This window comes from Mizuhopecten yessoensis, unplaced genomic scaffold, assembly GCF_002113885.1.
Source record: "Mizuhopecten yessoensis strain PY_sf001 unplaced genomic scaffold, ASM211388v2 scaffold11185, whole genome shotgun sequence".
Classification (NCBI taxonomy): domain Eukaryota; kingdom Metazoa; phylum Mollusca; class Bivalvia; order Pectinida; family Pectinidae; genus Mizuhopecten; species Mizuhopecten yessoensis.
Genome location: NW_018408922.1, coordinates 1,964,651 through 1,984,947, shown reverse-complemented (window position 1 = coordinate 1,984,947; position 20,297 = coordinate 1,964,651). Strand labels below are relative to the sequence as shown.

Here is a 20,297-nt window from a genome sequence, read left to right as displayed (position 1 = left end):
ATGTGTAGGCTTACAAACATTTTTAAGATTATTCCGTGTTACAGGTCAGCAGATTCCATTTTGGGAAATTTCCAATTTCTGTCAGATTTTTAAAATTACAAAGATATTTTCCTCATTTCATTGCACACATCTGTTGAATTTTTATCAATTTTTTTTTGTGTTTATATAATAATTGTGTTTTGATGTTTAATATTTGTTACAATATCAACAAATAAATCAAGCTTGTTTGCTAAGAAACGTCAGTCTTTTTAAGAGTTCTGTCAGCATTACATAAAATGTTTTCATCTTTTATTCTTTTTCTACTATGTGATGAAATTAAAACTTGCCACATTTCACTTAATGAGGGCTCTGGGCACTTAGCAGCTTTTGAAAATAAGGTTGATTGCAGAAATTTACAAATTCTTTAAAAAATATCTATAAAAGACCCTTTGTCAGTGTATAATGGTGATGGGTTGAAACTTTCAGACCAGAAAAAATAGGGAATGCATGCTGGTAGTATTAGGTCATTTACGGTATGTTTGGTAATTTTACAGTGGAAACTCAAAACATATGGTGCTTTGGTTCTTTCAAATAATAGCCTACAATAGCAAACGGTAAAATTCCTGTACATAAACATTAAAAGCAACAGTTCAAGATCATTGTGTCCAGATGCACCAGGTTCACAAATATTTTCATATGCAATTCAGAAAACAAAATGATGCTACCAATTCAGAAAACAAAATGATGCTAAGACTTCAGCAAAATGTAGGTTTCATGTGGTTTGAAACTTCTGTATTTACAGGGCAGCACAGAAGTTGAGTAAGAAAAAGAAGCGATTACACCAGCCCCCAGAACCAGAACCTCCACCGTTTCCGACCAAGTTTTATGAAATAATTCGGATGACCCCACCCCCAGCCCCACCATGTTTGTTACGGATGGCTGGACGGCTACAGACACCTGGAGTAGGAAAGGTAAGTCGTATTAGTGACTGCAGTGACCAATCAAAAGGCTTGATACAGATAATCTACCAATGAAAACCATTGTTACATGATGCATAGTAGGAACATGTTATACCATGCAACCAACAGCATTATTGCATCAATGTAATCAAAGATGACTTGGGTTGAAATGCTCTGTGTCATTGAAAAGACTGGCCAGGTTAGCATATCTGCAATAAGCATAACAATTGTTGTAGAAACCATGCACAGACCCCGAATCTCTTGCGCATATTCAGATTATTTTTTGGGAACACCCAATACTATCATTTGAACAGTATGAAACTGACCAGTCAGGACTCCAACTGTTTCTTGGTAGACTGACCAACTGTCTGGCCAAATTGCCTGTCGTGAATGTATGGGCACTGGTCATGCAGTGGTTGCATTGGGGAACCCAGGGGGTCATCACCACCTAATAAAAAAACAGGGCACACAGATAGGCATGTCATCACCACCCCCTGGGAGGGGCAACGTGGCTATTGTCTGTCTTGGGGAGCAAATGTCTTAAAAGTCTGTTGCGTTTGTTTTAGTTCTGTCTTTATCAACAGGATAAGAAATCACGCTTTTTGAAGAACATTTTACAGGATTATAAACTCTTCACATGAAATTATCACTGTGCAACAAAAACACATAAAATTCAATCATTTATACATGGTTAAGAGCATTTTGTTATTTCTGTTCCATTGAAATGTTATGAAAGTTCCTGTTTTATTAGAATGTAATGGCAATTTCTATTCCATTAGAATTTAAAGATAATTCCCCTTCCCTTCCCCTGAACTCAACATAATGAAATAGTTCACGGTTATATTAGATTACTAGATATTTCAACTAAAGTTACTATAAACCACAGTATGGACACTTCAAACATATAGATGCAACTTTGTCTGAGCTGGGATGCGTCCAGAACTCAGATTGTTTCAAAGTTTCACAGTTTTGGGTCCCATGGTGTGTTATCACAGCTGGTCAGTGCACCTAGACAGGTCCTATCACCACTGGAAGTGGACTGTGGCCAGACTAATGGACAGGACCTATTTTATAGGCACCACCCACTGACCGCTGCTCCAACACGAATGTAATGACCGTTTCAAAGAACAGTCAACGAAATTTTATTTATGGATTCTAACAGTCAAGAGTTTTCAGACATTAAATGCTTTTAAAAGCCAATTCTGACAGATACAATTAAGAGCATGTGTTTTCGTCGGTTTGATAAACATCTCTTTGGAAGGTTAATTCAATACCCCGTATCCTCACAGTTTCAGAGGCGCTTTCAGTTTGCATTTGTCATTTTGTTAGTTTTTGATAGATGAAGGTTCCTGATCAAACAAGTCTGAAAAATCAATATTTATTTTTGTTAAATATCAAACATGTTATATAATCAAATGATAAAACTAGACGTACATTTCTATCACATTTCTATCACGCACCTCCTCGTAACGAAAACTTTCAGCCGTCAATGCATGTGTTAGTTCTTTCAAGATTGTAAATATGAATGTATACCCATCCATGATCGTCATAAAGAACGTCGTGTTTCATCTACATTGAATCTTATGATATAAAGTTTCCTGTGATAACGGACACCTGTCGTAACTTTCAAGTCCAGTCCGACTTGAGGTTTTGACTTAATAGCCCAGCAAATTATCCCGTACTTAAAATTGACTGGAGATGAAAACCGCAGGAATTTTTTATCTACTTTTATGGAGACTTTTGTGGTTAAGGATATATCCATGTAAGATTTCAAAGAGTTTGGGGTGTAAAATGGCCAGACTGCATGCATGGTTTATTTTGATGAACAACGTACACTTTCAAGGAGATCGGTTTTAAAACGGCCAAATTGCACACATGGTTTTAAGGACGTACATGTAAAGATTTCCAAAGAGTTTGGTGTTAAATGCATCCAAATTACACACACGTGCTCCTAAAAGTACATAGATATCTTTAGCGATTCTATGGTAATACCGAGCTGTTATTGCTATTGGTGAGGTTCTGAAGACCGAAAGTCAATTAGCAATTATACACCACAGCCTTAATACACTTTGCCAATTCGGTTACTACTCCGTGTAATTTGATATATTTTAATGCAAAACATACAATTAATGTACCTAGCAGAAAATACAGCGAAAAGTTTCCAGATTTTTTTTCTCTGTAATTTACACACTTTTAAAAATGTGCCATGGTGAAATGGAACAAGAAATGTGCAGTTGGCAAGGATTTGAGATGTAGATGGGTTTATTTTTGGTAGGATTAGGGTAGAATTTTGTGTTAAAAGAACAAGGGAAGGTCTTTTTGTTTATCCAGATAATGTTGCTTGGTAAGGTTCCTTCTGATAGCTGATAGGGTTTCATTAGCACTAGGAGGTCCCATGTGAAATGATCATTGCCTGTGGTTCTAGTTTCAAAGTGAAGACAGAATGAAAAGTCTGTGGGTGGAGGTATAATGATAGGGTTTTAATATGGAGACAGAAAAGATACTGATTTGGTGGAAAAGGTCTTGTTTTCATTCAGCAGTGCCAACATGCATGGCACCTATAGGGGAAGTGTTAGCTGTGGCCAGAAGTTCCACACCTTTTAAATGACGTGTGTGTGTGTCGGAAACAGGAAGTTTTCTCTTCGGCTCTGACACCTGGAACACGATACCTTTGTATGTTTTCTTTGGATGGAATAAGCCTTGTTGTAGATACCTGGTTATCTCTACAACATGCCTCCCCCACAATTTGTATTCCCCTTCCATCCCCTTACAACTATCTAAATGAGATACATGTCTGTATCAATAGCTTCAACCCTCCATCTACCCCCCCCCCCCCCCCCCCCCNCCTTCTTTTTCCTCCACACATGGAAATTATTTACAGAGAACACAACATTGTATCTTGCTCCCCATTTTAAATCCTGCTTCCCTCCTCCCCACTGCCTTTACCCTACCTCTCATCTCCTTTTTTTTCAACCACACCCAACCTCATGTGCACTCCTCCCCGTCCCTCTCCCCTCTCCATCCCTTTACACCCCCCCCCCCCCCTCCATCTCCTCTTGCCATAACTCCACTCATCATCATCATTTCCTTGGTCTTAAAATATTGACTTTGGCTAATAAGCTTTATCCATGAGTTGATGTGGCCCCTCCCCACTCCTCCCTCCCCTCCTTGTTTCCTGTTTCTTGATTTATCCCCTGCCCAGGTCCCTCCTCCCCAGACCCCCTGTATTTACCTTGACATGGTGATCTTGATCTATCTATTCTATCACTTTGTCTGTCAGTGGAGCTATGATAGACTGCTCATCAATAGTGTCATATACAAACAGAGGCACCAGGGGGGTAAACTGTCAACTTATCCTCAGAAAAAAAGTTAAAAAATGTATAAAACAAAACAAAAAAGGCAATGAGTAAATTGAGCCAATATATTGTGTTTAGAATTCCAAATCTTTTATAATTTGATTTTTTCAATGATGATAAAAATTGTTTTGGTAAGATCTGTCTCCTACTGTGGTCCCCTAAGATGATGGAGCAGTTGTCAGCATGGAATATAGAATATGGGGAAAGAATGAATGAAGTTTGGGGGGGATGTTTAACTTTAGGCAACAATCTGTCCAAAACATTGATAGGTTTCCAGGCAAAATGCAGAAATGATGTGGGGGCAAATATTTACGGGGAATGGAAGACCAGGAAAGTGACAGCAGCGTGAGATGCATTTTTCCCATCTCTATACTGCTTGATTGTCTTACGAGGAAGATTTTCGGAATTCGTCGGCTTCTCTGAGCAATTCTACAGAAACGACTGAAAAACGGGGCTCTGTCTAATAGCTACAATTGACCTTTATGTGTTTTTGAGTATAGCTGCAGATCTGTGAGATGTTGTTTTCACTTTATGATTCACTATTTTTTGACCCATGAAATAAAAATTAAATAGCAATGTCTTATGAAGTCGTCATTTCCTTAAGAATGGACGATTAACCCAAAATTTTAATCTTTAATTTCTGGAAGAATACAGACCAATCTGTAGAAAGTTTGCAAAAGAAAAAGTGTTTCTTTCTTTTGTAGTCTTACAAAGTTTTGGTATCGTGTGAAACCTCCATGAAAATTAATATTTTTTGACATAAGTTTGCCAAAAATGTCAAATTTATTTGCACCGGATCGTTGCAGGTCATTAGAATTATACTGTTATAAATTAAGCAATAGGTTATCACAGCCCAATTTACATTGGATCAAAAGTAAGCGGACATTCCTGAATTTCTAATAAATTTTAGTCCAAGGCATAAGACGAGAGTTACGGAACATTACATACAAATTCAATTATTGCCACAGCTTCCCTGAGCCCCGCCATTTTGTAACGGGATTTGAATCCGTTCCGTACACCAGCATATGTGTGTACGACGATATTTACTGCAGGGCTCCAAGTAAAAAACAGATGTTAGGCGTAATTATTACATGGAAATACTGGAAATACTAGAAAAAGTAATTGTCACAGGAAATAATTGTGTGAGAATTTTATCTTAGCATAAAACGGCTGTAGATTTTCTGACTGTTACCAGATGTTCAGAAAACTCCCAGAAAAAAATATATTTATTACTTTATATACATACATTGTATATTGATACAGTGTACTTATGTTTCTTATTACCTAAGAAATTAAACATGTTCTACACGCTTTATCAAAGAAAATAGGGGTTGCACTAAAATCTGTATACTATAATCCGAATGTTGTTATTTGGAAAGTGATATATTTGAGTATAATTGATTCTACTTAAAAATGTTATTAAGGTATATTTAATATAATTTTACATATGGTTGGTGACTTGGTCTGTTGTTATGGTAATAATAATGTAAAAAAAAAAGGACTTTGACGTAAAATCATAATTAATAACATTATCAACACAATTTGCTCATATATATGATAATCATATAACATTGAACCTCATATGAAATTTTTAAGTTTCTTCTGTGATAATTTACGAAATTATTTTAGGTAGATTCCGATACTCTAAGATTTTTTATAAAATTATTTGACATTTATAGTCATACTCTTGAATATTTTTGGAAACAAGCTTTTTTTAGGACTTCCCATGTTGCTTTATTTTGTTCATGGATCAAGGATTGTTTTTTTTGATATTTCCACGTTGGAACATTCTTTGAAGAGCACCACGTTTAGAAGTATAGTGTGGGGCCGTTTTTGATGAGTATCTTTGTTTAACTGTAGAAAACTGTCTGTGGTGCGTGTCAAAATGACCACAAAAAGACAATGAAATGAAAAACAGTTTCATTTTCATGACAGTTTTATACTTCTTCAGCCAGTTTACCTTTTGAAATAAGACCCGCTACAGTGGGCTTAATTACCGAGGTCATATGGTTTGGCTATCAGCAATTTGGGTTTGCAGCCGAAGATAAATCAGCTGACAGAGAAGTGTGCATATTTCGCTGGACTTTATTTCCTTTATCTGCAGTGGACAGTGGTCAGAATGTTGATGACTGGTCAGATAAAACAAATAAAATCACAAACGTTCAGTCTAATAATCTTCTAATTATAAGATGGCTCCACAACATGGCTCGCCAACAGCCCACATCAAAAACTAATCTCCACCCACAAAAATTCCAACAGGGGTCTGTTTATACAGAAAACAAGAGCTCGGGAGACCCAGGCTTTCTCAAGCCATGTACAATAATGTCCATGTTTCCCAGCTCGTGGTCACCAATCACAATAATCAGTATAAAATTAGGACCAGCCATGGGAACTATTGAAGTTGAATTATGCCGGTTTGTATGTCAACACACGAGCACTGGGTTATTCCCCTTTGAAGTGGTTTCCTATATCTACTCCTTCAGAATTTGATAGGCCTAATGAGGGCCAATACAATCAGGGCTTGATACCAGGGCTTTACATGTCTTATATAGCATCACCATGGTAACAGACTTGTATGTAGGACTTTTGGCATTTTCTGTAGACAATGACATTCCCTCTGAGACCTCTGCTTAGATAAAGGTCATGATAAAAGATAAAAGTCAAATTTGCATAAATCCCTTTTGAATATTATTGTTTTTTACAAAGAAATCCTATCAAATTTATGTGAAAATGATTCAGATTACAAAAATATCTAAGTAATAATTTTAAATCTTGTTAAATCGTATTTTGTAATGAATATTTTTTCAAAGAAGTGATAGTTGAGTTCAGTGAATTATGAAAATGGGAAAAAATTGGAGGTAAAGAAAAGTTGACTTTTACGATGAGTTTAAGTTTTCTCTGTGAATTGACCATGTGTTGTTTCTGTGATAGGAGGGTATAGCTATATACTTAATACGGAGCTAAAGGAAGATAATCTTATCCTGTATTATCAGAACCATGTGATCTGGTCATAAAATGTATTTCTGAATACTGCCAAAATTTTATTTCACATAATTAAAGTATAAGTTGTCGCATTATATGGGCCATGTTACAGTACAGGCTGTTACTCATTACAGCCCTTAATCAGGTTCTCCCCCTGTTGTGGGGGCCACTGGTTGCTAGGGAGAAATGGTCGCTAGGGAGAAATGGTCGTTAGGATGGTTAGCAACCAGTGGGTTACAAAGCCATTATGTAACACTTGCAGGTTCACGGCTCTCCATGTGTTGATATTATCATCAACTTATGAATTTTTATGGCACAATATAAAAAACATTTCATCATTTCCCAAAATACCGAAATACCACCTCATGATCTTAAGCAGCGTGCGATCCTTAGCAGCTTGCGATGTGATAAGATAATTGAACGCATTTATCTCTTAACCTTGTCCTTTTCTATCATCCTTCCTTGTTTTTGTCCATCTGTTCTTCCTCTTCTTTAAGCTTTGCAGTAACTTAGACAATAACAATTATCATGTAGAGGCAGTTGTTAGATGTCTGAAGAAAACGTGAATCAGCGTAACTTTTTTATGTTACTGCGTTATGTAACAACATAACATAACAAACAGCGAACAAGTTCTCCACCTCCTGGTGTAAGGAGAACTCATGATAAAGGGGGAACGTCATATCTCACGACAGAAAAATCTGATGAATCGGTTTTTATAACTCTCTGTGTCAGAGTGGATAACAGTCATTGTTTTAGACCTTTCTCAGTAAAGGTCAATAATATCACTAGAATTGTCATTTTCCTGTAGCTCTACCTTATGTACAGGTAAAGAAGTTTTCAGATGACAGTTTCTCACTAGACATTTAGCAAAATCAGAGGTCAAACCGGTTTACCATTTCCCTGCAATTTGAAGGGTGAAAAAAAAAGTCAAATTGTCATCTCCTCTCAAAACCAAGTGTCATTAAAGCTCATTTCAGGGAGTCAAAAACATACTCTCCATAGCCTACTGAAAGACTCGCTACAAAATGAACAACTTTCTTACCATGCCTACAAATGAAAATATCTATTAATTTTGTTCTTGAATTAAATTTTCTACCAGGTTTTGTTAGATAGATGAAATCAATGACAGTTTTATGAATGTAGGCCTGAACATTTCCTTTCAAACCTAATTTTAAGAATATCTTTACATACAGTTTGCATATAGTGTAATTGAAAATAGGAACATTGAAGCGTTTGATGTGTATGGCTTCACAAATCCCCGTTACTTCATGGACATGTGTCTGAAAATAGTTTTGAATAGACAGTAAATTTGATACCTATATATTCATCAGAGCAAGCTCTATAAATCAGCAGTTAAACACTTTTCTGAATGGATGAATTTCCTGCAGAGTAACCCATGATGAAACTAGCCCCACATGCACCTGTGCCGCGATGTGACTGCTATTAGCTCAAGCCGATATGATCAGTGCCAAGTCTTCACACCTTCGCCGTTATGTAAATGTTGCGTGGCCCTGGTGTATTTTTACGTAGGATAGGGTGTCAGAACGAAAGTTCAGGGGTGAGTTTTATTTTTTTATGGCAGAAGGTCAGAGGTCAATTGCAGAGATAAAACATAGGTGGCTCCCCCTATAACAGGTGCACCCTAGGGGACAACTTGGGAGGCATCGGAAGCCACTTTCTGCTGTCTTGCGTAACCCGTCTTCCGCTATTGAAAAACAGACGGTTATTTTTATACTGTTATCAGATAAAACTTCAAATGTTAATGAAAACATATCACAAAACCAATCGGATATACATGATTTTGCAGGCTGCTTTTTGAGTAGTTTCATAACGAATGAAAAAAAATATGTTGGTTTTTTTCGTGTAGATAAAATAGAAAGTGTTTTATTTGGATGTTGTTTTTAAAGCTATTTTCCGGAATACAAATTGTTATCTCTAAAAGATAAATAAGTTCCGGTGTTCTTCCCAACTGCCGATTTTCGAACATTTATGTTCTACAAGCTGAAAGATAATAAATATATAAGCTTTTTCTGCGAAACCGGCAGAATGCGATTCTATGCAGAATGATGATAACATCAGATATAGAGGAAATGTTGTAGGCTTACAAATGAATAATACATGCACCAGCTTTGGAAATTGAATGAGGATGTGTCCGATTTTGCTTAATAAAACCGAAGATAATGTATGAAAATTGGATAGCGGGGAGTTGATTGCTTTGTAATGTTTTTGTTGTTCTGATGAGCATATATACTCACTAACAGATGGGCACAGAATAAAAACACAGCATTACGATATTGTTATGGCAAACTTGCACTTTTTCATGCAATATGCATCAATTAGCGAAAAACTCTCGTATTCTATATTCGCTGCACCCATTCCGAATCACGTATTAATTCTAAAAAACACCCCACATGCACAAAAAATTGTAATTTGTAATTTTTCTTAAAGGAAAAAAATGGTTACCGGCTATAAAGGAAAAGATTTTGAAACTTGAAAAAAGGTTTTCAAGACGAAATTGATGATGGACCAGCTTTAGTAGTGGAAGACATAACTGAATGGGCTGTCATCAATTGATTAGAACAAATCATTTGATATCCTTTTTACAATTATTTTTTTTAACTTTACATATATTTGTATCAGTATTTTTATGTTATAGTACTGTTACTTTGATAGTTAATGTAGATTTTACTGAAAAGGAGATAAAAAAAAGAAAAAGGGAGCAGCATTTTGAAGATGTGTGTTGCAATAATAATAGATACGGTATTGTAATTTGAATAATTTCCAAAAGTAACGTAATAGGTTATTGCAAAAATGTATCACATTCTTGAAAAAAAACCACCAGCTTTGGCAGAAACACTCTATCTTAGTTTTCGATAGAGAAATAGGGAATAAATAAAACAGCAATAAAGTGACTTTATATCAGAAATACTGAAAAAAAATGCGAAACATAATGGTCCCAAAATCCATTTGATTTATTTACAAGGGAAATAAGGAATGATAAATATGACGTACCCAGCGGGAAACCCTATTGGTTGACATTCAAATTGCTCATTCTGAAAACTAACCGTTTTAAAAATGCTTTTTTCAAGGACAATATTACAGTTTTGAAGCACACTCAAATGTAATTCTGCACATGCTATACCTAATTTTGTCGTGGTACGTTTGAAATGTTCTTTTAAACGATTTCCCTTAAACCTTGCAATATTGACACTGTGGTTGTTGAAAATTTCCTGCTGACAAAATTGTGACAATTCGTAGTGTTTGAATAGAAAAACCACCAGTTTGTAATTTGAATTGAGGAATTTTTGTGTAGTTAGTTCAGGCCCCCCTCTGTGGTAACGGCTGCAGTTCCTATTATCAACTACTCCTAAATATTTCATAACAGTTTAAACGTGTGATTGTCCCTGATTACTGCAAGATTATTTTCAAGTTCTGGCTGTATGCACAGGAAGAGGGTGGGGCAGATGTCGTTTTGGTGCAGGCTCAGGGGGAGGAAGTGTAAAGCATTAAGGAACGAGGGGAGGGACGCTTCTGCAGAAGCATGTGCTCTTTCATGCTTCTGCTATGGGTTAGAAAACTGCACTTAAATAGATTGTCTGGCCCGAGAGAATGTATTCATGGTGCTAGTAATGTTCCCTTTCCCATTTTCATCCCATTTTAGAAATAACAGTTGAGCCTCCCTCTTCATTCATCTCCTTGGGGACTAGCAATTGCCTCATCCCTTCCCTTACTTGTCAAGAGCTTGCAATTTTTGCCCCTTTCCCCATCCAACTCTTTTAGGGACTGGAAGTGTCCCCTTTCTTTACATCTTTTCCTTTTAGGGGGCCACAATTGTCCCTTTAGCATCATCCCATTTCCTCTGGACATTACAGTATCCCTTCCCTTTCTCCCACTTGGGAACGAAATTGTGTCTTTCCTCTTCATTTCCTTGGAGGCCTTAATTGTCTTTTTTCTCCCCCTCCTCGGGATCTAGCACTGTGTCCCCCNCCCATAAAACCTTACCACCACCAGTGCCCTGTGTTTCAAAGTGCAGTAAGAACCTTTAACCATGAGCTGATTTATGCCCAAGGGTCTTTCCCCACTTCAAAATTCCATCTTTGAAGTTTCTATTGCAGAGGAATTTTGATATTCCAAAAAAAAAGTGCCGATGAAATTGTAAAATTATGCAACCAACTTCCTGCCTGAAATGTGTGGTGTGCTTGGTATTGTTTTAAGGGGACCTGGTTGCTAGGCAGGGGGCCCTAATGAGGCAGTTCCAGGGCTGTTTTTATTGACCCATCCATTTTCCTAAAAATGAAGGCTGTGGGAAAAATTGTCATGAAGGATAGAATATTTTGGGTCAGATTTTTATTGGTCATTAAAAGTCTATATGATAATGTGGCGAGATTAAGGAACATTTCATTGCTAAATTGTTCTTCACAAATGAAAAGAATTGTTGTAATTATTTCGTATGGTTGCCATGGGAACCGTTTTGTTCAAAGAGACTTTTCACAGTTGCTTTTATGACAGTTCAACACAGTCTAAGCTATTTGAGAAATGAACATAAATTGGGGTGGGAAAATTGTCATTTTTGATTCTTTTGAAATCTGTTCTAGGGCTTCGTTAGGGTTAGAGATTGTTTTCTATGATGCTTATTTGATGTATGTTTATATTGATACGAAGGGTTGGGAAATCTAATTGGTCACTTAAATCCATTGCCATGCACCAAAAGGCCTAGCTAATGTGTTCAACATGGCGTTAGTTGCGACAATTTATTTCACAAAGAATACACACACAAATGTCATAAGAAATAGTCGTATTATAAGTGTTAGTTTATGCCTGGAAATATGAACCTGAATCTTGAATGCAAAATTTGAGAAAAAATATTAAGGAATCTGAAAGAAGAATTAGGATAGGGAATAAAATAACTGACTGAAAATGAAGTTGTCTGTGGAATTCAGCACCATTACTGAAATCTTATTTGTTTAATAGGAATGTTTAAGGATAAGTATCTAGTTGGTTTGTCTCATTGAAGCTTAAGTAGTGAAAATCTCCACTGAAAGAATCATGACAAGATTTGGATTTACTTTTGAAGCACTTTCTAACCAGGAAAGACTGTCTGGCACCAAGCAAGGCCGCAGAAAATCCTCGTAACCGTGGCAACACAGGAAACCCACTGCAGAGGTGTAGTGTGGGTAATCTGGTGCAAGATAGCTGAAAATTAACACGTACAAACTATACAGAATTATAATGAGAGTCCGTAATTGCCTCTCAATCTCTGGAGCTTCATCTTCATTTTTCTCTGCCACAGAGTTTTAATACCTGCTGTTGGCAGGATATGGCATAAGGTTATGGGTATCTGGGCTATCAAAAAACTCTATAGAAAGATATGCCTTATGGCTTCATAACCTGTGATTCTTGAGGTCATGTGACAAATCCCATGATCCAATTTTTTCCACATGGCGAAAAATTATATGAAAAAATCTATATCGCAGGAGTTGCATATGGGACATTAATTGTTTTCGCGGAATCAGTTTCATCGTAGAATGTCACTTTATCTGGAACGTATTCCAGAAATGTGGTATGATATGTTTTTTGAGATTCTGGTTGATATAAAATTAAACCCTACAGCTCGGGTGAATTAAGTGTTAGAATTGAGTTATGGAAAAGCCTTAATGCGAATGGATATTGGGGGGTAGGGAACTTGATATGGAAATAGAAACACGTCAGACATGGTTTTCAATTTGTATGCAAACAAAATATCGTTGATTACCATTACAATGTAATGTAGTGGCTTGCATATATGCAGTAATGATGTTTGAATAGGACGGACAAAATATGCTGAGTGTGAATTCTGTCAAGTCGATGCAACAATTTAATATGGGGTAGCAGTTTCTGGCACAAAGCATTTATATTAACACTTGAGGAACCATTAAAGGCATACAACATTAGCTACTAGGAATGGCCGGATGGAGAACACACATATATCCTGGCTGTTTCCTCAGAGCCATCTGGGCTAGAGTAGGTTATAAACTCTAAAACAGTGGATTTGTACCATACATAATACCCAGCAGGTTTTATATGTATGATATTGCACCCTTAAAACCCATGTACATCATATCATCATGGTTAGCCTATATAGGCCAATTTCTTTTGTATCTCCATGCACAAAAGAGCTAAGTAAACGGTTTCGTTCATATGAAACGGAATTGTTTTAAATATTTCCATTTCGTAGACCATATGTAATAAAAATATACACATCTCAACGAATATGTGTCAATAGGAATTTGCATTGTTCACGTAAGATTTGCAAGCATGAATGATGAAATTGCTTTTCGGAATTTATAATGAAGGACAATCGAAATTTGCATGATGACAGCATTTCATTTGGTTTTGAGCTGCATTCTGAAGCCTGACACACCCTTTTGCTATAGATAATTCCAACACGTCAGGTTTTTCCTGTGAAATGATTATAAGATTTCAAAGCTGAAAGAATTTTTGGGACCCAATGATTTGTTTAAAAATAAACAAAAGACTGATTTGAATGACTAGCTGGAACAAGGACATAATTTGTTTAAAAACTGAAGTAATCAACCATTTCACCACAAAACCAAAATAAAGCATCGTAATAAAATCTTCCCTTCTCATACTATAAAACTCAAGTCAACAAAACCATGGCGGTTTAGTATTCACGTACGACAATTTTTCTATATAAAAAAAACTCGAGCAATCATGGCTGCCATTTTGAGGCTAATTGTTCCCGAAGAGGAGCTAGTCAGAAAAGACCATGTATTGTAGATTTTTTGACGGATATCATGTTGACAGGTTTTTACAAGCAATGACACAATAGGCTATAGTAAGTTACAAACATTATCTTAGAACACGTCAGCGCAAGTTAAAAAGGCTACAACTGTGGAATTTAAGGAAACCAACATGACAGATTGACTGTGTTTAGTAATTACGGTCAGAATGGAATGAAAGTAAAATATAATTGTTTTCTCAAATCTGTTTTTCCATCTGACATCTCCCAGTAATTAAAACAGTCAAAGATATGTCAAAAATGCATTTCTTTAAAGAAAAATTGCAGAACAAATCTAAATTGTAATCATTAGAAAACAGGCTCAATATATAAGGAAACTTCAGTTTTGATTTTTTTTTACGTCTCCAGATTTTGATATGCTGTTTCTGTCAGTCACATATGTTTCATAGATTACCGTGAGAAATCTACAGGGATCTGAAGACAAAATTCTTTACCTCAATGCTTTGACATCAACTTTCATCAAAAAATTGTAGCGTTAAAGATGACATATTTAGCATTTCTGTACTTTCCTAATAACTGTTTTCAGCGACAAATTTGATATTTTGGCAGATATATGTCAACCATATGATCAATATTCCCTCTAAAAATCACAATTTTCAAATGAAAATATCTGCATGGATCAGCATTATTGTTCAGATTTCAAACAAATTTCACAAACCACTTTTAGATTTACCTACGTGGAAACAAGAATGGGCATCCGCAGCAACAGGCGGGAAATTGCCAAGATATCACAAGACAAGTTGTTTATCGGACCGGACATTTCTGAGATTATTTCCGCGACTATATTCATGAGAAGCAAGCTTCCTGAATCGTCAGCCTGATCAATAGGACAATAACATGATGGATCATAACACACCAATAGTCATAATGATAAATATTGCCCTTCAAAATTGACTGCTTTCTCCATAAAACCGAGCTGGAATTTTCTTTTCCGAGTAGGATTCGCTGTTAAGGTTACTGCAAGGGAGAATCGGAAAGGGCCGTAAAAGCTTCGTGCTATGAAATAAGCAACCCTTTCTAATCCAACCGATGTGCCAATCAAAAGCATTAATGGTGCTATCCCAGCCATAATTCACAAATCTGACTACAAATTAAGGGAAACAGCGATTGTGTCTTGTATACACAGTAGATAAGTTTGCCCGCTAAACGTGGGGGAAGGATTTTAACAAAGACCCCGGGACACTTAAGACGTGACATTAAAGCGAGTTAAAGGCCTGAGTAAAAAGCCAAGTGGAGGACGCTTCCAATTTGATTGGCTTAAGTTTCCTCGCTTGGAATAATCAATTATGTGGAGTATCGGTGTGTCCTTGAGTAATGTCTCCAGGAATTGCCTTATGGGAAATAATGTAGAGGACTTTCATATGGCGAAAGGTTGGCTTTCTCAAATAAGATATGTACATGAACGCTACAGTGTTACCGCGAGCCGTCCTCAGCCATTGTCAGCTAGGGGACTGTTCTGGGTGTGAACTGTTCCTCAGACATATAGAATGAATAATGTTTTATACGAAACATACAGTCGTGATCTACACATGCGTATTTCATGTCGGTCAATAAAAATTTGGCTTTCTCAAGCAAGCCATTTATTGCATATTCTGTTTATGTGGTTGGGTAAGGTTATTTTAAACTGAAGGTGTATTGAAGCCGACTAGCACCATGAAATGAAGGTGTGTTTATGAGGTTGGATACGGTAATTTTACACTGAAAGAGTGTAAAAGCAGACTAGCACTATGAAATGAAGGTGTGTTTATGGGAATAGTATAATAGATTAAAGACACTAGGCTAGCCCCTGGGCAGGGAAGGTGTGTTTATGAGGATAACTATGGTAGCTAGGCTACAGACTTGAGGTAATCCCCCTGAACTAAAGGTGGTTTTATGAGAATAACTATGGTAGACCAGAAAGATCTCGGCTAAGTCTCCCAGGACTGAATCTTTGTTTAAGTGGATAAGTAAGAACAGTAGACCATAGACATGACCTAGCCCCTCCTGCTCCGAAATTGTGTTTAAGAGGACAAGTATGGTAGACCACAGACATGATCAGCTTGACTCTCCTGCTCTGAAGGTGTGTTTAAGAAGATAAGTACGGTAGACCATAGGCATGAGCAAGCCCCTCCACTTCTGGACTGAAAGTGGGTTTATTAGGATAAGTACAGTAGACCACAGACATGACCTAGCCCCTCCACCTCTGAACTGAAGGTGGATTTATGAGGATAAGTACAGTAGACCAGACATGAGCTAGCCCCTCCACCCCTGGACTGTAGGTGGGTTTATGAGGATAAGTACAGTAGACCACAGACATGAACTAGCCCCTCCACCTCTGGACTGTAGATGGGTTTATGAGGATAAGTACAGTAGACCACACACATGAGCTAGCCCCTCCACCCCTAGACTGAAGGTGGGTTTATGAGGATAAGTACAGTAGACCACAGACATGATCTAGCCCCTCCACCCCTGGACTGTAGATGGGTTTATGAGGATAAGTACAGTAGACCACAGACATGAGCTAGCCCCTCCACCCCTAGACTGAAGGTGGGTTTATGAGGATAAGTACAGTAGACCAGACATGAGCTAGCCCCCTGAAGACCTGACACGACCCCCTACTCCCCCCCAGCAGTGCTTCTACAGACAACTAATCAAATAAACTCTGACAAGATATTGTTCTGTCAAGAATGACTGAGAGATGTACTTCATGTAGATGCTGGCTTGTATATTTGATAAACTCCAACAAATAATGATTGACAACTAGACACTCGCAGCGTTAACTTCTGTGATGGTCATACATATATACTAGTTGAAAATTGATGCTGTCTGATTGATAACATGATGCACTCCATAAAAATTTCATTCTCAAAGAATATCGACTGATGTCTTCCATATAAATGTCTCTCCCGAAGAAAACAGTCCAATTAAGTTTCACTCTCCGGCAGTTATATGGTTTGGAATAAAAATCAAACTTTCACTGCTTAAATTGGTCTCCAGAGATGAATGAAACAAATAATTAAATGTGAGCATTTTCATGTTTATGTATAAATCACATTGTATGTTATACATTTTCTCTGCCAGCAGAAAATACATTGTATATATTTGCATTGCTGGATTTACTTTAAAAAAAACGAAAATCTGTTTCCTTAGTAATAATTTTAAATGAAATTAACTATTGGATATATTTCAAGATGCTGTACTGCAGAGCGTCTTCAGCAACTGAAATAGCTAGAGAAGAGGAAATGTACAAATAACAAACATGAATTGGGTTAGGATGTTGCCTGCAGAACCTATAATGGCCCGATTCTTGCACGCTAGTGTAGATTGTATAGTGGCTTAGGTTATCGGAGGTAATGAAATAATACTTGGTGTATGAATGTAGAAAGTCACAACTTGAACCCGCTCCAACAAAACGGAGTGCAGGTGCAGTAGCAGGAAGATTGTATGGGCCTGCGTAGCTACGAAAATAACTCGGATGCGTTTTAATAGATCTATGCTTGTCAAATTTCAGTGACCTAACGTAGTACGGACAAAATCATGCATATATATGTAGAATCGAGGACTGCTGTCGGCGCACTGAATGAATTTATCAAGGCAAATATCCCCAGTGAGGATTATAGAACTGCTCTCATAGATAATCGGTCCTATCATCGGAATTTCCTACAGTATAGCCACTTCTAATAAACGTCCATAAATTGTATTATGGAAAACTGTACATGGGTTTAGAGAGCCTGAACAGTAACCAATGGACATAGATAAAAAGGCTTCTGCCAACTTTCATCCTCTTTCGTATGGAAGTTTATATCTAATACATCAGATTACCATATCTCTTGCTTTCTGTTTACTGCAGTTCCTTGTGGCGGCTCCCATTAATATCAGGAAAAAAAATGTCTAGCCTTCGGAGACAGTTGTTTCCCTTTTTTTTGCATCTCAATGTAATTTCAATTTTGCTTCTGTTATTGATTTGGCGACAATGATTTTTTGCAAAGTTGACATTTTATTTTCATTTCCATTTTCGAACAATCATTACTGAATACAAATTATGAAATATTATACTGAAGTGGACCTCAGACATGCATTTTACGAGACATGCAGCATAATTATGATGTTTGGTTTGGGGTGGTTTTTTTCGCAAAGAGACATGCTGTCTCCAATACTATATGTTCTCCAGGCTGAACAGAAATATAACTACAGAGCTCATTTTGTACATATGTATGTATAGCGCCCTCCTATGGGCTGCAAATATTAGCTTATTCATAAACAGATGTGAAAAGTCGTCAGCCTTCTTCGTAGTTTTCACAACTTTGACAGACATTTAGACGTACGAAACCATGCCATGTTAGCAAAAAAACGGACCGGAGCCGACCTGCAGTTGACATTTTCCACATTTCCAAGTCTACATTACCAATTACGAAGATGGGACTATAATAACTGTCTATTGCCGCGCCCTCAAAACTGCATCCTTTCCATTAGGTTAAGGGCTAGTTGCATTAATTTCTCTGTGTAGTTTTTTTTGCCTCTGACTCCAGAGATTCTGTCTGACCTCTGTTTGTTTTTTTCTTGGAGCAAATATATATAATATAAGAGGTTTCCTTGGACAGCCGGCTATGATTTACACGACAGAAAACCCTTAATCCTTCATATATCACTCCCCATCCATCTTTTATCCTACCCCCCCACCCNCTAAAGTACACAGGCCAAGGGGAAGGGAGAAGTTTCTATGTCAGCTAAGACCTTGATCCCTTGTTCATGTTCTCCCCCTTCCCCCATTGCATCTTGCCCTGTATCCATCTTTTATTTTTATCCTCCCTAAGTTTGTCTGAACTATAAAGTACGTAGCCAGAGGGAACTTCTTCGGGCAGAGTTTCTACGGTACCATAGTCAAGACAACTAAACGACCCTCCATGTCAATAGAAGGTTTCGACATCAGGAGGAAACATTTTGTTATCGGTGAAGTGCTAGAGTAATCTTCAATGACCATCAACATATTCATTGTGGCCTCTTCTGTCTCTAGCTGTGCGAGAGAAATGTTAGATCATATCTCAGAAGCATGCTGTTGGCATTTTGTTTTTCCGTGCAATAACGGATTATTTATGAGTCAGTGAAAAGCATAAATTCATATTTTTCGTAAAACCTGAAATTATGAATGACGCATACCTCACCTTCTTGAGTTCTTCCTCTTGACCACTTTAGCACCCCCGATACAATTTGGTATTGGGTTACAAATCCCCCACCAAGCTATTAAGGTAAAGGTGTCTTCAGGGTTTTCATAAACAATTAAGATGGTCTTTGATATGATGAAAAATGAGATTCTTTCAATAGATGTGGACGAGGTGATCTGAGTTGATGAGCACATCTCAAGTGTTTTAATATCGTACACCCAAGAGGTGTTTAAAAGTTTAAAGGTTTTCCAGTCGAAGGTGCGATAACAAATCGTAAAAAATCTTGGTCAATGAAATGCCTTTCTGATGAATTATGAACGACTGGTCAATTAACTGATTTAGATAACGGTCCAAATCCTTCAGTTTTAAAATTAAAACATTCTGCTGATGGAGGAGAAGATACAGCTGGACTCTTGAACAAAATGATAGGGCAGAAAAACTCTTGAATCTGCCCTGTATGTAGTATCTTGAGATCAAGTGTCAAGAAGATGCTGAAGTGAGTTTGTGACTGAATTGCGATGATGGCTTTCAATTGTCCAGATTAGCCGGAGTTTGTTTAAAAGTTATGTTAGCTTACAAAATATTTAACAAAAATCTTTCTTTTTCATTTTGCCATTTTTCAATGTTTTATTTTAAATATTTTGATTTCATTTTTTCTTTCTTGTGTCCATGTGACCATTGGATGCCAATGTTGGATAAAATTTATTGTGAGTTGCAATATATATGGCAATATCTTGTATGGATAATTTTGTCTTCAAAGCTAACAACACATGAAACAAATGTATACACTATCTGCAGATGATAAGGAATATCTTTAGGTAGATATAATAATAAACACTTCATCTGGCCCTATTAGTTGGGTTGCACTTGAGCCATTCATTGTCAGTCCACAGTTTAAGGGGGCAATGCTTGTAACACCTGGTCGCCCCATAAACTAAGTACTATCAGGTGTAAATATAACCTCATTCTTTTACACGAATATAAAAACTAATATAAAAACGTTACTTGATGGTACCTCGGTAATTGTATCAGAATTTCCACAACTATTGTTATTCGTCGTATGTTGTCAATTCATACGCAA

The 20,297-nt window shown here is 37.0% G+C and overlaps 1 protein-coding gene across 11 annotated transcripts in view; it reads left to right on the top strand.

The window, feature by feature from the left end:
• Nucleotides 1–20,297, top strand: part of LOC110440622 (kinesin-like protein KIF26B) — a 306,581-nt gene that overhangs the window by 252,930 nt on the left and 33,354 nt on the right. For all 11 annotated transcript variants that reach the window (XM_021483784.1, XM_021483785.1, XM_021483783.1 and 8 more), the window contains one exon: nt 782–950. In XM_021483784.1, coding sequence (XP_021339459.1) covers nt 782–950 — 169 coding nt within the window. The remainder of the gene's footprint in view (nt 1–781; nt 951–20,297) is intronic.